Source organism: Herpailurus yagouaroundi, unplaced genomic scaffold (genome assembly GCF_014898765.1).
Source record: "Herpailurus yagouaroundi ecotype Mexico unplaced genomic scaffold, PumYag 77, whole genome shotgun sequence".
Lineage (NCBI taxonomy): Eukaryota > Metazoa > Chordata > Mammalia > Carnivora > Felidae > Herpailurus > Herpailurus yagouaroundi.
The window spans coordinates 39,754,486-39,776,461 of NW_024412388.1; the positions used below are offsets into that span (position 1 = coordinate 39,754,486).

Below are 21,976 nucleotides of genomic sequence, written 5' to 3' on the forward strand. Positions count from 1 at the left end.
AAATAAAATAAAATAAAATAAAATAAAATAAAATAAAATAAAATAAAATAAAATAAAATAAAATAAAATAAAATCTAGTGTGTCTGATAGAAGTATTGCTACTCTGGCTTTCTTTTGACCTCCATTTGCATGATAAATGTTTCTTTATCCCCTCACTTTCATTCTTCAGGTGTGTTTAGTTCTAAAAGGAATCTCTCATAGGCAGCATATAGATGGGTCTTCTCTTTTTTATCCATTCTGACACCCCATGTCTTTTGATGAGAGCATTCAGTCCATTTATATTCAGAGTAACTATTGATATGTATGTATTTATTGTCATTTTATTACTTACTTTGCCATTGTTTCTAAAGATTTTCTCTGTTATTTTCTAGTCTTTATCACTTTTGGTCTTTTCTTCCCAAAGAGTCCCCTTTCATGGCTTGTTTAGTAGACATGAACTCCTTTAGTTTTTGTCTCGGAAACTCTTTATCTTTCCCTATAGTCTGAATGACAGACTTACTGGAAAGAGTATACTTGCCTGCCAATTTTTCCCATTCAGTACTTTGAATATATCATGCCACTCCCTTCTGCAATTCCAAGTTTCTGTGGAGAAAACTGCTGGTACTTTTATGGGTCTTCCTTATAAGTTAGGGACTTCATCTCGATCTTTTTACAATTTTTTTTATCACTGTACATTGCAAATTAACTACAATATGTCTTGATGTTGGCCTGCTTTTATTGATTTTGATGGGAGTTCTCTATGCCTCCTGGATCTGGATGTCTGTTTCCTTCCCCAGATTAGGGAATGTTTCCGCTATTATTTCCTCAAATAATCTTTCTGCCCCCTTTTCTATCTCTTCTTCTGAGACTCCTATTATATGAATGTTATGACATTTGATGGAGTCACTGAGTTCTCTAAGTCTACTCTTGTAATCCATCATTCTTCTTTCTCTATTTTGTTCAGCTCCATTATTTTCCATAATCCTATCTTCTGTATTACTTATTTGTTCTTCTGCTTCTTCCATCCTTGTGGTCATGACATCCAGCCTTTTTTAAATATGAGTTATTGAATTTTTCATTACTGCCTGAATTTTTTGCTGTTTTATCTCTGTGACAATGGTATCCCTGAAGTTTTCCATTCTTTTCTGAAGCAGTGAGTATCATTTTCATTGTTGCTTTAAATTCTGCATCATACAGGGGTACCTGGGTGGGTCAATTGGTTAAACGTCCAATTCTTGGTTTCAGTTCAAGTCATGATCTCACAGTTCATGACTTCAAGCCCCATGTCGGGCTCTGCACTGCTGGTGTGAAGCCTGCTTGGGATTCTCTCTCCTCCTCCTTCTGTCTCACTCTCTTTCAAAATAAATAAATAAACCTAAAACAATGTAATTATTCTAATTATTCTATTAAAAATATTCTGCATCATGCATAATACTTTAATCTGTTTTGATTAGATCCCTGGCTGGGACCTTATCTTGTTCTTTCTCTGGGGATGATTTCCTTCATTTTAGCATCTTGTGTAGGTCTCTGTCTTCTTCTCTGTATTAGAAAATCCTGTTATGTTTCCTGCTCCTGAGAGTTATGGGTTTATGAAGGATAAGTCTTATAAGGTCTGGGGACTGCTGCTTCAGGAAGTGTCTATTGTGTGAGCTGCATGCACTCTGCTGATGTGCTTTGGCTGCTCTTTCCCTCAGATCAGTTGTCTGCAGAGGTTCTCCTTGTCTGCAGTGGGCAGTGTTTGGACCTTGGCCAGAGTGTGGCATGTTCTAACTAGGTGTTCTTGTCTCCTTGTCAAATGATTCCTGATGCTATTCTATTTCCAGTAGAACTGAAGCTTTGCAGAACTCTATGGTCAATGGACATGCATATGGGTGTTTGTACTGATCATCTGGGGGAAAGGACCACTTCACAGTTCATCACACACACTTGCCCAAAAAATTTGGTAACAGCAGAGCACAAGGGGCAGGACTTGGTGTAAGCAGGTTAGACTCCCAGTGCTGGCACTGTGCTGTTTACTACAAATGGTTTATGTTGAAGGGTGGGGGTGGGAAATGGTGTCAGCCAGCTCCTTTGTCCCTATAGAGGGAAGTCTGTGCTTGCTGCTCTCAGGGAAGCCCTCCCAGAAGAGCAAATAATTTCCCCTCATCTGTCTCAACCGTTTTTCAGATTGTTGTTTCCACACTATCTCCAGGTTGCTTGACTGTCTGGAACACCACAGGGCACTCTGGGCTTTATCCCAGCCAAGTCTGCTGACTTTTAAAACTCCAAACATTAGGGACCTGCAGTGGTGGGGACCTACCCTGGTCTTCTGGGGAAGGGTCTCCTCACACTGGGATTCATACAGGTTTGACCAAGAAGGGCAGTCATGACAAAGTGCAAGGGTGTGTGATTTGGGATAAAGTAAGGTACACAGTCAGTGATTGGATTAGCCATCCTCAGCAAATGTGTCTCTGCCTATGCTGAGGGTCAGGGGAGTGAAATGGCACCTGCCTGCTGTTTTGTCCCTGAAGAGGCAATGCCACCTCTCATGGATGGGCTCCAAGAAGAGGCAACAGTCTCCCCCTGTGCACCTTAGGCAATCCTCTGATTGTGCCATCTTTCCCAGGGTTGCTTGTCTGCCTTCCCTATAGGGATAGAGAAACACACCGAGATCTCTATCCCAGCCAATCCCACAGACCTCTAAAACTCCAGTCTTTCAGCCCCACTGATTGCAAAAATTCACGACAATCAGCCCATCTAACTTTCCCAGCCACTGGCTTTGGGGAAGGGTTGTCCTTGCTGTATCCTTATGCATTCCACCCTCTCTCATCTTACTCTAGGAGCAGGGCTCCCTCCCCTCCACTGCACCCACGATCTATTTCTCCCTAAATCCATGTCTCCACACTTCCTACATTCCTTGATGTGGCCTCTTTTCTCCCTAGAGATGTGCATTTCTATCAAGTCCTCATGTTGATTTCTTGGATATTCAGAATGATTTGAGAGTTATCTAGCTGTGTTTGAGGAATGAGGCAAGCCTAGGAGTCCTACTGCAACACTCTCTTAGCTCCTCCTACACCAAATTATACTATTTTTATATATTAATAATTAACTATCAGCAAGAGACAATTTTTTAAAACCCATTTATAATTGCATCAAAAAAGAATAAGATACCTAGGAATAAATTTAGCCAAGGAGGCAAAAGACCACTGAAATTTTAAGATATTGTTGAAAGAATCTGAAGAAGACACAAATAAATATAAGGATATAAATAGAGATACAAATAAATATGAAGATGTTCATGGATTGGATAAATTAATATTATTAAATATTGATTCTACCCAAAGCATATACAGATTCAATGCAATTCCTATCAAAATTCCAATAACAACTTCACAAAGGTAGAAAATATTTCTGAAATTTATACAGAAACACAAAAGACCACAGAACAGCTAAAATAATTTTACAAAGAGCAAACCTAGAGGTATCATGCTCCCTGATTTCAAACTATACTACAAAGTGCTAGTAAACAAAATACTATGATATTTACATAAAAACAGGTAACATAAATCAATGGAATATAATTGAAAACCCAGAAATAAACCCACACATATATGTTCAATTAGTTTTATGACTAAGGAGGAAGGAATATACAATGGGGGAAGAACAGTCCCTTCAATAGTGCTAGAAAAAATTGTACAACCATATGGAAAAGAGTAAAACCAGAACACTATTTTATACCATATTCAAAAGTTAACTCAAAATGGAATAATGACTTTAAGACCCAAAACCGTAAAACCCCCAGTAGTAAGTTCCTTGACAATAATCTTACTAAAATTTTTTTTAATCTGACTCGAAACGCAAGGGAAACAAAAGCAAAAATAAACAAGTAGAACTACATGAAACTGCAAAAATTATGGACAGTTAAAGAAACTATCAACAAAATGAAAAGTAAGCCTACTGAATGAAAGAAGATATTTGCAGATCATATATCTGCTAAGGGGATAATAATCACAGAATATTTTTTTAATGTTTACTTATTTTTGACAGAGAGATAAAGAGAGAGAGCACAACTGGGTAACGGCCAGAAAGAGATGGAGACAGAGAATCCCAAGCAGGATCCACACTGTCAGCACAGAGTTCAACTCGAGGCTCAAACTCACAAACCCTGAGATCATCATCTGAGCCAAAATGAAGACTTTGACACTTAACCTACTGAGCGAGCCACCCAGCTGCCCCAAGAGGATAATATCCAAAATATATAAAGAATTTATCAACCAGAAAACAAAAAATCTGATTAAAAACTAGTCAGGGGTCCCTCTCTTTTCCCCCCTCTCATATGTTCATCTGTTTTATTTCTTAAATTTCACATGAGTGAAATCATATGGTATTTGTCTGTCTCTGACTGACTTATATCACTTAGCATAATACACTCTAGCTCCAACCATAAGAGACTCTTAAAGATAGATAACAAACTGAGGTCTGAAGGAGTAAGGTGGGTGAGGGATGGGCTAGATAGATGATGGGTATTTTTAAGCACTCTGGCTGGGATGAACACTGGTGTTATGTGTAAGTGATGGATCACTGAATTCTACTCCCAAAAACAATATTAGAATGCATGTTAACTAACTATAATTTCAATAAAAATTCGAAAAGAAAAAAAATGGTCAGGTATCTAAATAGACAATTTTCCAGTAAAAACATACAGATGGTCAACAGACTCATGAGAAGATGTTTATTATCAGTAATCATCACGGAAAATCAACTCAAAACCTCAATAAGATATCATATCACACCAGTTAAGATGGCGCAGCATCATGGAGACCCTGACCATTTCTCGTCCCCAAAATGCAGCTAGATCAGCACCAAACCACTTTGAGCACCTAGGAAATTGATCTGAAAATTAACACAATGATCTGCATAACTTGAGCCACAGGACTTGCCAGGTGTGTGATGCAGAGAGGTGAACTGGGGGGGAGAAAAGTCACAGAGTGTAGGGAGCTGTTTTGGGGGAGAGAGGACAGAGAAAGAGAAAGGGGGAGAGTATGGCACATCAGGATCATGGAAGAAAAGCACACTCCCAAAAATGGCTAGAGAAAAAGAGAGAAAAAGAGTAAAAACACCTGCAGGGAATTGAACAATAAATCTGTTCCCTAAAAACATTGACAGGAATAAAGGAGAGGGTTTCAATATGATCAGGATTCTATAAAAAGTGGAGCACAGAGTCTGAAGTTCCGGAGCACAGTGCCTGCCGGTACTCTAGTGAGGAAGTAGGTCGAATCCCCAGGAGCAGGTAGCAGGGCCTGAAGAGTCTGTGTGTCTCACAGGGAGAAGCAGTTCTGCTTCTTAGAGTGCATTTGGTAGAGGCCATATGGCCTCCCCACAGGTAAAGCTTCCAGCGGACCCCAGAGAGCAGCCATGTTTGCTGGTAGTGGGACAAAGACACAAGAGTGAGGTGAAACCTGGCACAGGGTATGTGTTAAGATTTGCCATCATCTCTGAACCTCTGCCACTGTGCGATCACACAAACGTTCTCTGGGGCAAGCCAGCACCCAGCCATTGCTCAGCTAGACCCTCCCCCATAGAGTCAGCACATGTCCAAGCATCAGGGGATGGGGGAAGGGTGTCTCTGAAGTGTGGGGTTTTGAAACACAACCCCATCTGAGATAAAACTCTGGAGGGAGGTGCTGCCTGGCAGACAGATGGCTTGAACGTGGACAGGGTAGAGTCAGTGAACATGGATAGAAGCCTGAGACAAAGGGTGGGTACTTTATCACCAAACAGTGAGTGCACGAAATATCTGAGCAAGAGACTAGAGAGCTGGGTGAAGTCATTTCCACCGCTCCCATGCAGGTTCATGCCAGCATACTGATTCACCCCAGTAAGATAAGCAGTGCCACCTAGTGGAGAGTGAAGTCATTACACCAAGCCCCACCCAACTATGCCCTCCAAGCACGTACAAGACATAAAAAACTCAGTGACTCATTACAAAGGAATAACATCGGAATCATAGGAGTCCTAAAAGATGAAGAAGGAAAAAAGGGACAAAAGCTTTATGGAAGCAAATTATAGTGGAAACCTTTCCTAATCTGGTGAAGAACACAGACCTCAAAATCCAAGAAGCACAGAGAACTCCTATTAGATTCAACAAGAATCAACCATCACCAAGGCATATCATAATCAAAAGCACAAAATACACTGACAAGGAAAGATTATGAAAGCAAAAAGAGAAAAAAGTCCTTAACCTATAAGAGAAAACAGATCAGGTTTGCAGCAGACCTATCCACAGAAAATTGGCAGACAAGACAGGAGTGGCAGGATATAATCAAAGTGCTGAATCACAAAAATATGCAACCAATAATTCTTTATCCAGCAAGACTACCTTTCTAAATGGAAGGAGAGATAAAGAGTTTCCCAAACAAAAACGAAAGGAGCTTGTGACCACTAAGCCAGCCTAGCAAGAAATTTTAATGGGGACTCTGAATGGAGAAAAGACAAAATAACACAAAAAGACCAAAAGCAACAAAGACTAGAATGGACCAGAGAACATCACCAGAAACACCAACTCTACAGGTAACACAATGGCACTGAATTCATACCTTTCAGTGCTCACTCTAAATGTCAATGGACTAAACACTCCAATCAAAAGACATGAGGTAACAGAATGGATAAGAAAATAAGACCTTCATATATGCTGTTGACAAGAGACACATTTTAGACCTAAAGACACGTTCAGATTGAAAGTAAGGGGATCAAGAACCATATATCATGCTAATGGTCATCAAAAGAAAGCCGGATTGGCCATACTTATCTCAGACAAACTAGATTTTAAAATAAAGACTGTAACAAGAGATGAAGGGCATTATATCATAATTAAGGAGTCTGACCACCAATTAGATCTAAGAATTGTAAATATTTATGCCCTGAAGTGAAGCACCCAAATATATACATCAATTAATCACCAACATAAAGAACGTCATTGACAATAATACCCTAATAGTAGGAGAATTCAACACCTCACTTACAACATTGGACAGATTATGTAAGCAGAAAATCAACAAGGAAACAATGGCTTTGAATGACACACTGTATCGGATGGAATTACCAGATATATTCATAACATTTCTTCCTAAAGCAGAAGAATACACATTCTTCTTGAGTGCACATGGAATGTTCTCCGTAATAGATCACATACTGGGTCACAAATCACCCCTCAACAAGTACAAAAAGATCAATATCATACCTTGAATATTTTCAGACCACAACACTAGGAAACTCAAAATCAACCATAAGACAAAATTTGGAAAGACCATGAGACTTGGAGATTAAAGAACATCCTACTAAAGAATGCATGCGTTAACCAAGAAGTTGAAGAGGAAATTAAAAAGTACATGGAAACCAATGAAAATGAAAACACGACAGCCCAAAACCTCTGGGATGCAGCAAAGTCGGTCATAAGAGGGAAGTATATAGCAGTCCAGGCCTTCCTAAAGAAGGAAGAAAGGTTTCAGATACAAAACCTAATCCTACACCTTAAAAAGCTGGAAAAAGAACAACAAAGAAAGCCCAAAATCAGCAGAAGAAGGGACATAATAAACATTAGACCAGAAATCACGGATATTAAAAAACAAAAAAAACAAAAAAATAAAAAAAAAAAAAACAGTAGAACACATCAGTGAAACCAGGAGATGCTTCCTTGAATTAACAAAATTGATAAACCAGATTATCAACAAAATTGAAAATAAACAAAATTGATAGCCAGATTGATCAAAAGAGAAAAGGACCCAAATGAATAAAATCATGAAAGAAAGAGGAGAGCTCACAACCAACACTGCAGAAATACAAACAATAATAAGAAAATATTATGAGCAATTATATGCCAACAAATTGGAAGCAATAGAAAATTTGAACAGACGCATAACCAGTAACAAAATTGAATGAAATGTTGCTATTCGCAACAACCTCGATGGACCTTGATGGCATTATGCTAAGAGAAATACAAATACCTCATGATTTCACTTATACATGGAATCTAAAAATAAACAAACCAAACCAAAACAAAACCCAGACTCATTAACAGAGTAAACAGATTATTGACTGCTTTGAGGGAGGATTAAATTGGTGAAGAGGATCAAGAAGTACAAACTTCCAGTTATAAAATAAATAAGCTAGAGAGATGTAATTTATAGCATGTGGAATACAGTCAATAATATGGTATTAGCTTTGTATGATGACTGATGGTAACTAGATTTACTATGATCATTTCTCAATGTGAACAAATGTAAAATCACTATTTTGCACACCTGAACCCAATATAATATTGTATGTTAATTGTACTCCTCCTACCCACCCCCCCAAAAAAGGATAAAGTCAATTATGTTGAAGGACTAAATCAGATTCTACATGGTATTTCATGCCTTATTAATAACAATAGCTAACATACTGATAATAATAAATTTCATATATAAATAAAAATAATAATAATAATAATAATAATATACTATGCACGGTACCAGGCACTTTGTGTTTAATACACATTCAGTCTTTAATTCTTAGAATAACCTTTTAAAGTAGGTTTTATTTCCATTTCAATATATCCAGACCATTTCTCACAAATTTCATTGCCACCAACCTAATTTAAGCCACCATTACCTCTAATATGGATTACTGCAACAGCCTCCTAATAAGTATCTCTGCTTCTACACTTGTCTCTCTTTAGGCCCTTCCCCAGTAAACACTCCAAAATATAAGATCACTCAGGTGACTCCTTCATTCAAAACTTCCATTAGTTCTCCATTTTCTTCAAAGTAAAAGCCAACATCCTTACATATGACATATGCAAAGACCATATGATCTGCCACACCTTCACTTCTACCTCTCTGAACTCATTTCCTACTGTAACTCTCCCTTACTCCTCTGCTTCAGTCACACAGGCCTGCTTACTGACCCTAGAACTATTTAAGCACAGTCCCACCTCTGAGACTCTAATGCTTCGCTTTGCTTCTCCCAAATTCTTTAGAGCTAACTCTATCTACATTAAGCCTTTGTTCATATCTCACCTTATAAGGGCTCCCCAGCCATCCTATTTAGCATTCAATCTGCCTTTCACCCCATCCCGTTACCATCCACTCTTACTACTCTGCCCTATTTTTCTCCCCCATAGCTTCTATAACCTTCTAATGTGCTAAATAACTTATTTTTTGTCTAGTATTTATAATCTTTCTCTTCTAAAAGAATGTAAGTTTTATGAAGGCAAGACCATTATTTTGTTCATGGGTATATCCCAATAACTAACATACCAGCTGATGCATAATATATGTTCAATAACACTTTTTGAGTAAATGATTTTTTCAAATAAGAAAACTGAAACACCAAGGTATGAAGGAATTTGTCAAGATTATACAACTTCTACATGGTGGAGCTGATGATTTAACTCAAATTTGGTTAACTACAAAGCCCATGTTTTTTCTGCTACACCACATTGCCAGTAAAAGTTTATCAAATACACTTTCTTCAGGAAAAATAACGGCATGTTATAATTTTTAAGATAATTACAGATTATGGATGACTATAAAGAGACATGAGACATCACAAAATTAAAAAGAAGTAAATGAGGGGCGCCTGGGTGGCGCAGTGGGTTAAGTGTCCGACTTCACCCAGGTCACGATCTCGCGGTCCGTGAGTTCGAGCCCCGCGTCAGGCTCTGGGCTGATGGCTCAGAGCCTGGAGCCTGTTTCCCATTCTGTGTCTCCCTCTCTCTCTGCCCCTCCCCCGTTCATGCTCTGTCTCTCTCTATCCCAAAAATAAATAAACGTTGAAAAAAAAATTTTTTTTAAAAAGAAGTAAATGAAAGAGTCTCAAGAAAGGATGGAGAGTAAGCCAAAAAAAGTAATCACATTGATAGAATTTCAGGAAGAAAGAGTGTTAACTCTTTAACTTCCAACCAGTACAATAATACTTGCTACAGCAACTCAGACATAGTCATCCAGTTATCACACAGTAAATTCTTGACTTGTTCATTCAATTAATGAATTCTTCAATTTTATCAGGCACACAGTATTTATTGACCAATGTATCCTCAGTATCTCTGTTTGCATGCCATCAACACTTATAGATAAATGCATTCCTGGAAAGCTGTGTCTGTTAAACAACTTTTATTTACATAATTACTTACCTTAGACTGAAATTTGCCTCTATACATTAATTTGAGTTAGGCTTTCTGAATTCATGCAGAAAAATTTCACTCCTTTTCTCCATGAAATAACTGTAAATACTTAATGATAATCATCATATTCAAGTGAAATTGTCTCTTCTTGAAACTCAACATCTCCAACTCCCTCAACTACTCTTCAAATGTCCTGATCTCCTACTGACTCAGTACCCTGATCACACTTTGGATAAAAGTTCTGGTTTCTCAAGGTCTTATGCCAAGATCTATCCTAATTGACCAACTAAGTATCCTTATCCCTGTTTTATCAAGAAGGCTTTCATTAATAGTATTTTATATCTCACTGTTTGGGTTCTTTTATTTGTGTTTTTTGTATTCAGCTCAGTCCCAACTAGCACCTTGACATTGCTTAGGAAGGTAAGTAGAGGAATCATATTTTTGGTGATATGCTAACTATGAATATTTTGAAAATCAAGTGAATGAATTGCAACCTGTCTGGGTGAACCAATAGCTGATGAAGTCTTTAAATATCTTATAGAGAAAGGAAAATCAATTCTTATCAGATACTTTGGGCTTTATCCTTAACCAAGCCAGTTCTGACAAACTGATGTATTTCCAAGGAGTTTTCCAGCTCCAATATTAATTGCCTTTAACTGAGATCATAAAATTTGTGTTTAACATATTGATGATAAAACAAAGTATATATAAGACAAAAATTATCTGTAAGTTATAATCACGTTCAGCAGACTCCCACAAATTGAATCAAGAACAATCCCCCACACTATAAATAATGAAGAAATATTTCCAGAGTAAGAAAATACTGTGCTCCATTATGCTACTTAAAATGTGGAGAGCAGGTCAGCTATGGACAGAGCTGGAGGCCAAATCCAATGTCTATAAGTCAGTCAAACTCACTTTACAGCATACTTTTATAGGTTTATTCAAGGATTTGATAACTCAAGAATAAATTAATGTGCTATCTTCCCACCTTTTTGTCAAGGACTTTTTCCTCATTGCTTTTACACAAACTCTTCTAAAGAAAAGGAAACCAGAATTGAGTCCTACTGCAAACAGACTACCTAAATCTCAAGATGGTACTAGAGTCCCACCTCCATGACATTATCTCTGCAGCATAGGCTAGTGGAAATAGGGATACATTTTTCAGACTCTACTTCTTAAAGTTGTATAACTATGGGACAATTATTACCTCTGAGAAATTCTGACTAAAAAAATAGTTTAGGTAACAATGCCTAAACCCACAAGAGCCAAGTATCAGAATCCTCTGAAAGTACATGTTAAAATTGATTAATGTTGGCTTTCTTACTTTCCTAAGCTTTTCCTATCCCACAATGATCAACTGTACTTAACAGCATTTAATCTCTAAACTAATACTTGTCAACTAGCCATAGACCTCATCAATTTTTTCATATTCTTTGTCCTTAGTTTAGCTGTAATTACTTAATTTTTCACAATATTAAACCTTGTCTTCCCAACTATATTGTGAGCTCACTGAGGACAGAGATACTACCTTATTCATTGATAAATCTCCCATAGTTCCTAAAATAAGGGCATATGTTTCATAATCAGATGATGCAAATAATTTTCACAAAGTATCCAATATGACATAAAACATTTATTTTTGGGGCGCCTGGGTGGCGCAGTAGGTTAAGCGTCCAACTTCAGCCAGGTCACGATCTCGCGGTCCGTGGGTTCGAGCCCCGCGTCAGGTTCTGGGCTGATGGCTCGGAGCCTGGAGCCTGTTTCGGATTCTGTGTCTCCCTCTCTCTCTGCCCCTCCCCCGTTCATGCTCTGTCTCTCTCTGTCCCAAAAATAAATAAACGTTGAAAAAAAAATTTTTTTTAATTAAAAAAAAAAAAAAAAACATTTATTTTTGATCTAGAAAGGTTCAAAATCCAGCTATAATAGTTTAGTCAGGGTTCTCCAGGGAAACAGAATCAATAGGGTCTGTGTGTATGTGAGACAGAGAAAGAGAGAGACAGACAGAAAGAGAGAGAGAGAGCTTCCTTTCGGCCGGAACCGCCATCTTCCAGTAATTCGCCAAAATGACCAACACAAAGGGAAAGAGGAGAGGTACTCGCTATATGTTCTCTAGGCCTTTTAGAAAACATGGAGTTGTTCCTTTGGCAACATACATGCGAATCTACAAGAAAGGTGATATTGTGGACATCAAGGGAATGGGCACTGTTCAAAAAGGAATGCCCCACAAATGTTACCACGGCAAAACTGGAAGAGTCTACAAGGTTACCCAGCATGCTGTTGGCATTGTTGTAAACAAACAAGATAAGGGCAAGATTCTTGCTAAGAGAATTAATGTACGTATCGAGCACAATAAGCACTCAAAGAGCCGAGACAGCTTCCTGAAGCGTGTGAAGGAAAATTATCAGAAAAAGAAGGAAGCCAAGGAGAAAGGTACTTGGGTTCAACTGAAGCGCCAGCCTGCCCCACCCAGAGAAGCACACTTTGTGAGAACCAATGGAAAGGAGCCTGAGCTGTTGGAACCCATTCCCTATGAATTCATGGCGTGATAAATGTAAAAAAAATAAAAGACGTCAAGACTGTAAAAATGTTTCTTTTAATTGAGTAGCAGCATGGTATTTTCTTCCCCAAAGAAGTATTTAAAGCAAACTTTATATCCGAATTCACTGGGGGATGGCTTTACTCAAATTTTGTGGGTTTTGAGGCACCTGGATGACTCAGTTAAGCATCCAACTTTGGGTCAGGTCATGATCTTGCAGTCCATGAGTTTGAGCCCCGTGTCAGGCTCTGTGCTGACAGCTCAGAGCCTGGATCCTGCTTTGGATTCTGTGTCTCCCTCTCTCTCTGCCCTCCCCTGCTTGTGCTCTCTCTAGAGTCTCAAAAATAAACGTTAAAATATGTAAAAATAAAAAAAAAAAGAAAGGAAAAGAAAGAAAGAGACAGAGAGAGATTTTAATGAACTGGCTCACAAGACTGTGGAGGTTGGCAAATCCGAAATCTACAGGGTAGATCATCAGGCTTGAAAACTCAGTAAACAGGTAATCTTAGAATTTGACTTCAAAGTAAGACTATAGGCAAAGTTCCTTCTTCTTCAGAGGAGTCAGTCCTTTTGTTCTTAAAACCTTCAACTGGTTGAATAAAGTCTACTCACATGATGGAGTATAATCTGCTTTACTCAAAGTCTATAGATTTAAATATTAATCTCATTTAAAAGATTTATCAATAGGCAAAGATAACAGGAGAGAACCAATGTTTTGGAATTATTTCCCCTTGACTACACACTTAATAGAGACTTTTGATCTGATGAGTATTAGAAAAAACCTTAGGGTCACCTGGGTGGCTCAGTTGGTTGAGCGTCCAACTTCAGCTCAGGTCATGATCTCACAGTTCGTGAGTTCGAGCCCCACATTGGGCTCGGGGCTGACAGCTCAGAGCCTGGAGCCTGACTCCGATGCTGTGTCTCTCTCTCTGCTCCTACTCTGCTCACACTCTGTCTCTGTCTCTCTCTCTCTCTCAAAAATAAATAAACATTAAAAATTTTTGTAAGAAACCTTAGAGTTCATTCTATATAAAAGGAAAATTGGATAGTGTCCAAATGGGAAATGACTTACTTCAGCCTATTACTGTATTAAATCAAGTTGGAGTCAAATTCTGGTTCCCTGATTTCTAACCCAGTCTTATTTCAGATGCTACTCACACAGGCTTGGGCTTCTTTTCACACCCCAATCTTATTTAAATACTGGCATTCATCCTAGAAAATGCTAAACTAACATAAATCAATTATTACAAAAGAAATTTCTAATTTCCCTTTTTCACTCTTTCTTAAATAATCTTTATTTTTCTAAACATAGCTGTTCTTGAGTACATAATTAGCTCTATCTCTCACTCAGCATAGGAAAATCCTCCCAGAATCCATTACTCTGTGAAGTTTAACGAAGAATCTCAGAAAACAGCTTGATTTTGTCAAATGTGATCAGAAGAAAAGAAAAGCCACATCACTCTCCATCCTTATAGCACTGCTTTTAGTCAAGACTTCATTTCTTACCTAATTGTTTTACCTGTTACTTGGGTCTATGCCACTAACCTAGCATCCATATTGCTGCCATGTTTACATGTTTACATTGTTACATGTTTCGAAAATGTAAACCTAACCACACCACTCTCCTCTTTAATTCTGTGCTCAATAGCTCACTCAGCAAAATACTCAAAGCTGTCATTATCTTTATTTCTAGCCTCATCTACCACAATATATCCAATATCCCCCAAACTCCAGCCAGCCAGTCTTGCCAAAAAGTTTACTTTATTCCAAACACTTTACACTAGTTCGTCAGTGTTTTTCACTTGTTCCACTTCTTTAAAATTATCTGAATTTCAAATAAATTAAATTTGGAGGGATATTAATATATTGGATATTATATTGTTTAAAAAAAGATATTTTGGGGAAAAAAGATATTTTGACTTCTGATCAGGATAACTCAGTATCTTCATATTTTATATACTCTTTCTGCTCCAAATATATAGCAATTATAGATATACAACCACAAAGATATACCCAAGTTTAAAAAAATAAGAACATTTCCATGGACCAGAAATGAAAGAAGTCAAGAATGAATATAGGTAGAAGCTATGAACCTACTGGGCTCCAGATTAAGACGTTGGGCAAGATGACAGTTTTGTTCTATTAATTAAAGGAAGAGGTCTGTTAGACTGCAGTGGCTCTAATTCTTTAGTAGCCTATTTAAGCAAGTAAAAATCTATGACTGTAATGCATCAAGGTTAATAAATCTAAACTTGAGGACAAACCAAACACAAACAGCCAACTAGGCTTTCCCACTTAGACTATAGCCAATCAAATAATTTTCTTGCTTTGTTTCCATATGTTCTCCATAAAAATCTTTCTCCTATCTCCTGTCCATGGAGTGTTTCTAACTACTTCTGGTTTGGCACTGCCCAGTTAGAATCAATTTTTGCTCAAATCAACCCTTATGATTTTTAATATACCTCAGTTCATCTTTTAATTGTTCTTATGTGGTGAAAGCAATTAAATTGTTTTACCATGGGTGATGGACTAAACTAAGTCTTTCAGTCTAAGTCAGACTGTAGGATGGAGTTCAGTGACATGTGAAAGAAAGCTAAGGAACTATTGCTACCTACTGCCTCAGGTCTCAGTAGAAGATAAAAGCAGTCTCCTGTACAGTACAAGTTTTCTTCTACCTTGGTGATCAGATCTTTGATACTCCAGTATCAGTGCTAGACAGAAGCCTCAAAATGCCATCATAATTTTTGGTTTTAATTGGATATCCTGTGAAATCAGAAAGAGGCAAGCAAAAAGGAAGGGGTGAGCACAGTAGGAGAAAAGGAATTAAACAAAACTATTTCCCTCTAAATTTAACTTTATAGACAAAAACAAAAACAAAAACAAATACTAACAAATAAAAACAAAAGAAAAAAAGCTAACAGTGAGGAAGGCAGCTCACAAGTGGATAATCTTTGAAACACATAAGTTTAGGATTTAGAATACTCATTCCCATACAAATAAAGGATTACTTTTATATCACTTCTATTAAACATGATACTTGAGATCATGGACAATGCAGTAAAACAAGAAAAAAAAGCACAAGAATTAGAAAAGAAGAGGCAAAGCTATCCTTATTTGCAAATATATAGCATTTTTATTTACATAGAAAATATGTAAGATTCTATAATTATCAGAATTAGTAAGGCTGTTTGGCATGTTTACTAGATGAAAAAACATCAACACATAAAATTTGTTAGCATTTCCATACATTAGTAAAAATAAGTTAAAAATACACCAAAAAAAGTATTCATCTAGAATAGCAATAAAAACTATAAAATACTTTTTAAAAATATACTAACAAAAGATTGAGAAACCTCTAGAATAAAATTGAAAAGAGCATTTTTTAAAATGATCTGAACATATCATATGTTTTCACTCATATGTGGAACTTGAGAAACTTAACAGAAGACCATGTGGGAAGGGAAGGGGAAAAATAGTTTCAAATAGAAAGAGAGGCAAACCATAAGAGACTCTTAAAAACAGACAGCAAACGGGTTGATAGGGGCATTAAGGAAGTGGGGAGAATGGGTGATGGGCTTTGAGGAGGGCCCTTGTTAGGATGAACACTGGATGTTGCATGTAAGAGATGAACCACAGGAATCTACCCCCCAAAACCAAGAGCACACTGTACACACTGTATGTTAGCCAATTTTACAATAAATTATATTTAAAAAACAAAAAATAAAAAGATCTGAAGAAATGGAGACACATACAAGATATGCTTATATTTATAAAATGAAAAACTCAACATGCAAAATAATCTATAATGTCAATGCTACTACAGTCAGAACTACAGCAAAGGTTTTTCCCCCAGAATTTAAAAAGTTTACCCCAAAATAAATATTAAAATATAGATGAAAAACAGGATAATTTTACCCAAAGCATTTTTTTCAAGAATAAGGTAGGAAGACTCAACATAATAGCTATTATGTATTATTTTAGGAATACAGTAATTCATACACTAAGGCATTACTGCACAGGGACAGTGAAATAAAACAATAGAAAAAAAGTAGATGCAAAATGGACAGGCATATATGAAACTTTATGTGTAACAGAGATGGCATTACAAAATAAGGGAAATGATGAACTATTTACTCAGTAGTGCTGGAAAAATTAACTATGCATATTGGGGAAAATTAGATCCTTATCTCATACTACATGTAAAAATCAATTCCATGTGAATTCAAGCACAAAATACACAAAGAAAACTTTACTTATTTTCAAAATTAACATAATCTTGATTTAGGAAAGTACTCATTTGACAAGACATGAAAAGCATAAACCCAAAAAAAGGCTAGATAAATCTGGTTATATTAGCATTTTGAATTTTTGCTCAAAGGTATTGGCCATAAACAAATATCGAATGTAAAATAGAAGAATATCAAGACTATCTGAAGAAATCCTTGAAATAGTAAAATAAGTCTAACAATACAATTTTAAATGCAATGTGTAAATGAGAAGGTAATTCACAGAAGAAATCTGAAATACCAATAAATATATGAGAGTTCATAAGGAGACATGTAATTGAAAATGAAAACCACAATGATATACCATATAATATGCATCAGATTGGCAAAAATATAAAAAACCTGACAACACTAAGTATAAAAATAGCAGAGAAATGAGAACTCTCATAAACAACTGATAGCAAGTATATTACAATGACCTAAGTGAGTGCTTTAGCAGTAAACAGAAGATGTTGATATCTTTTAACTCAGCAATCGCATCTCTAGACATATGGGAAATTTTGGCACATGTAGAATTATTTTAAAAATATACATCTGGGGCACCTGGGTGGCTCAGTCAGTTAAGTGGCTGACTCTTGATTTGGGCTCAGGTCATGATCTCACAGTTCATTAATTTGAGCCCCACATTGGGCTCTGCCTGACAGCCCAGATCCTGCTTGGGATTCCTCTTCTCTCTCTGCCCCTCCACCACTTGTGCTCTGTCTCTCAAAATAAATAAATAAACACACTTAAAAAAAAAAAAAAGAAAAGAGGGACACCTGGGTGGCTCAGTTGGTTGAGTGTCCAAATTCAGCTCAGGTCATGATCTCGCGGTTTGGGGTTTCCAGCCCCACGTCCGGCTCTGCGCTGACAGCTCAGAGTCTGCATCAGATTCTGTGCCTCCCTCTCTCTTTCTGCCCCTCCCCTGCTCATGCTCTGTCTCTCTCTCTTTCAAAAAAAAACATTAAAAAAAATTTTTTAGAAAAGAAATTATCCACTAGTGGGAGATTAAAAAAATTAGAGAACAGTCATAATTGAATACTATACAATAGTTAAATTAGCTAAAATTACATGTTTTAACAGGAACAAAACTTATATACCTAACTTGAAGAGCAAATGCAAGCTGGAGAATGATATATACAAAATGATATAAATTGTTTATAACTACAAACGTGTAAGAATAGGTTAAAGGAGTTATGAATATGTCAAAGATAAATTTCAGGAAAACTATTACCTCCGGGAAGGAACAAAGAGATGTAAAATTACTAATAACAAATGAGGAACTCCCAAAAAACTATGTGAAGCAAGCATGGCAACATTTTAATTTGCAATAAGACTTATTAAAGGATTAAAAATAAGAGATTTATAAATATTGCTATAAAAAGATAGCCACAATATATTAAGCATAAGACATATTAAGTGTATTTTTTAAATTCTTGGCAAGAAAAACAAGTCAAAGTAAGATTAAGTTTAAATATGATATTTTGAAATAAACCCTCCACCCTACTCTTCCATCCTTCTTCATAGGTGAAAATCCTTGTTGCAGAATTTCTTCTGGCCCTGTATCTCTGCAATGTTACTCTATCTGCCTAGAATTGTTCAAGTATTTGAGTTAGCTGGAAACTTTATACATCTCCATAAATATTCAGCTGAAATGTCAGCTCTTTTAGATAGTCTTTCTCAATGTTAATAACCCACCCCAATTAGTTTCCTGCTGTAACTCTTAGAACTATGTCCCTACCTCTATCATGTATTTTAATCATCCATTTACATGTCTGTGAGCTCTCATAAGAATCATGTCTGATTCTTTTCCACAACATCAGAAGAACCTAGCACATGCTGGCACATTACAGGCTCTCAGCCAATGCTTATTAATACATGATAAATGAACCAGAACTACTGAAAGAACGTGGCTATCCCTGTCAATCAGTCCTAGCCGGTAGGCATAAAATCCAGATGTCTGGAATCCTGTCATCACAAAGTGTCATTCAAGGGCATACACTAGAGAAATCCATTTATCCCTTCCTCACCTCTTGCCTCATTCTTTGTTGTCCCCAGCCTATTCAGGTCATGCCACCCGCCTCCTGCTCTTCTAAGTACTTCTAAATCAGAGATTTAAAGGCCTCAAAAAAGTACCAGAAACCTTCTCATAACAATCCTATCACTTCTCCCAGGTCAGCCTGTACCCTAGAGGTAGCACAGCCTTACAATCTGAAATTTAAGTCAGATGATCTACTCCTGTTTCTGTAAGTGTCACAGGCTATTTGAATTAGGTGGCACCTCTGGGTTCAAAGACTTCACAGCTAACATGACTGGGATTTCCTGTGTGTAAGAGACCAGTTCTTCTGATACACCAAAACCACATGAAGACTGGTAGTTACAGGGCCACAAAAGCCTCATCTTGGAGGAGCCAGCACTGTTTGCAGCTGTGCTTCTTCATTTCCCACATCATTTGGTCCAACATACTTCACATAATAATAGAATTAGGAATAGCTCACTGTTATATAACACTTATTATGTGATATATTTATATCACATAAATATACACACATACATGCACACATGCATTCAATCTTTACAACAGAACAAATGATGCTGGTTCTATTATCACCCACCTTTTATTAATGAGAAAAGTGAAACACTTTTTTTTAATTTACCCTACGTCACATAGCTTGGAATTAAGTGGTAGGGCTATGTGTACTCTTCCCAAAATGCTATATATTAAGTCAAAAGAATTGTCATTACTTTCAACAGGTTGTATACATACCTAAGCTGTCATTTCTCCCCATATAGAAAGGAAAAATAAAAAGTACAATAAAAAAAGGAATCTGCAAAATAGAATCATAACATATCAGAACTAGAACAACAGAAATGTTATATACACTTTTAACAAATTAACTAAGGCCCTAAAGGGGAAAGTGGCCTAGCCAAGGTCACATCATGGTGGGAAACCATGCATCATTAGGTCATTAGAATGTTCTTTAACATACCTTACTTTGAAGATCACTTTACTGCTTTTAGTAGGAGACAGTCTTTGATTCCTGTCTGAAAATCTGTCACAGTTTTAGTAAATGTCACTTCAGGTAACTGGACAAGATGTCTCTTTTGATGCAAATCTAGGGGTTCAAGTATATTTATTACAAGCTATGTGTCATAGCAACCTCATGAAGCTGTTTTCTTTCTAAAACTAGCAACCCAATGCTTTATATGTGATGCTAGGATAACTTGAGTTGACAAACTGAAGTAAGTCATTCCAGAGACTTAACCTAGGTATCAAAATATTATATGGAAAAAAACAATTTTTAAAGGTAAAAGATTGTCAAACCACCTGGAAAATTATAGTCAAATAATGAACCTTAATGTGTACAATTATTTAATGGAAGAAATCAAATAAATAAATAAATGGAGAGATATTCATATTCATGGATGAGAAGACAATACTGTCCAGATGATAGTTCCTCTCAAATTAATCTATAGATTCAATGCAATCCTAGTCAAAATCCCAGCAAGCTACTTTCTGGATGTCAACAAACTTATTCTAAAGTTTATATGGAGATGCAGAAGACACAGAATAGCCAACACAATTGAAAGAAAAGGACAAAGTTGGAAGACTTAGATTACTTGACTTCAAAATTTACTATGAAGCTACAGTAATCAACACATTGTGTTACTGACAAGAGTAGACAAACAGATCAATGCAACAGATCAAGGAGTCTGAAAATAGACCTATGGGCAACTAATCTTTGACAAAGGAGCAAAGGGGAAAAAAAAAAACAGTGTCTTCCAAGAGTCTTTTCAACAAATGGGTATTGGAACAACTAGACATCCACAGGCAAAAAAATCATTCTAGACAAAGACATTACACTCTTCACCGAAATTAACAAAAAATGGGTTATATACATAAATATAAAACACAAAACTATAAAATTCCTAGAAGATATAATTGGAGAAAACCTAAGTGATATTAGGTATGGTGATGACCTTTTTTTTAATGTTTATTTATTTTTGAGAGACAGAGAGTGAGCAGGGAAGGGCAGAGAGAGAGGGAGACACACAATCAGAAGCAGACTCCTGGTTCTGAGCTGTCAGCACAGAGCCCGATGCGGGGCTCGAACTCACTAAATGTGAGACCATGACCTGAGCTGAAGTCAGCCGCTTAATCAACTGAGCCACCCAGGCACCCCAGGTATGGTAATGACTTTTAAGATCAATCCATGGCACAATCTCTGAAAGAAAGAACTGATGAACTGGAACTCATTAAAATTAAAAACTTCTGGGGGGAAAAAAAACTTCTCCGCAAAAGACAATGTGAAGAGAATGAAAAGAGCAGCAACAGATTGGGAAAAAATATTTGCAAAAGACATGTGATAAAGGACTGTTACCTAAAATATACAAACAACTCTTGAAACTCAACAATAATGAAATGAACAACCTTATTAAAAACTGGGCCAAGAACCTGAACAAACACCTCACCAAAGGTATACAGGTCCCACATAAACATATGAAATGATACTAAAAATCATGTTATTAGGGATCTGCAAAGTAAAATAATGAGATATTACTACATACCTACTAGAATAACCAAAATCCAGAACACTAACAAGACCAAACACTGCTGAAGATTGGAACAAGGGGAACTCCCATTCACTGCTGGTGGGAATGCAAGGGCATACAGCCACCTCAAAAGACAATTTGGCAGTTTCTTACCCACTCCTCTTACCCACTCCTCTTACCAAATGATCCAGCAATTACACTCCTTGGTATTTACCCAAAGGAGTTAAAAACTTAACATCCACACAAAAATATGACCATGAATGTTTATATAGCAGCTTTATTCATAACTGCCCAAACTTGAAAGCAACCAAGACATCCATCAGTACATGAATGGGTTAATAAACTGTAGTACATCCAGACAATGGAATGTTATTCAGCACTAAAATTAAATGAGCTATTAAGTCATGAAAAGACATAGAGAAACCTTAAATGCATACTAATAAATGGAAAAAAGCCAATCTGCAAAGTCTAAATTCTATATGATTCCAACAATGTAAC

The 21,976-nt window shown here is 36.8% G+C and overlaps 2 protein-coding genes across 9 annotated transcripts in view; one reads left to right on the top strand and one right to left on the bottom strand.

Moving 5' to 3' along the window:
- The window catches only part of AGBL4 (AGBL carboxypeptidase 4), a 1,457,435-nt gene that overhangs the window by 1,221,684 nt on the left and 213,775 nt on the right, over positions 1–21,976 (bottom strand). The gene's annotated exons all lie outside the window — the stretch shown is intronic.
- LOC121027094 (60S ribosomal protein L21-like) lies at positions 12,125–12,701 on the top strand. Its single transcript, XM_040470177.1, has one exon. It carries the CDS (start codon positions 12,187–12,189, stop codon positions 12,667–12,669), a length of 483 nt encoding a protein of 160 aa, XP_040326111.1. The 5' UTR covers positions 12,125–12,186; the 3' UTR covers positions 12,670–12,701.

What these genes read in the sequence shown, in the direction of transcription:
- LOC121027094 (XM_040470177.1), top strand. Translation starts at nt 12,187, where the DNA reads ATGACCAACACAAAGGGAAAGAGGAGAGGTACTCGCTATATGTTCTCT.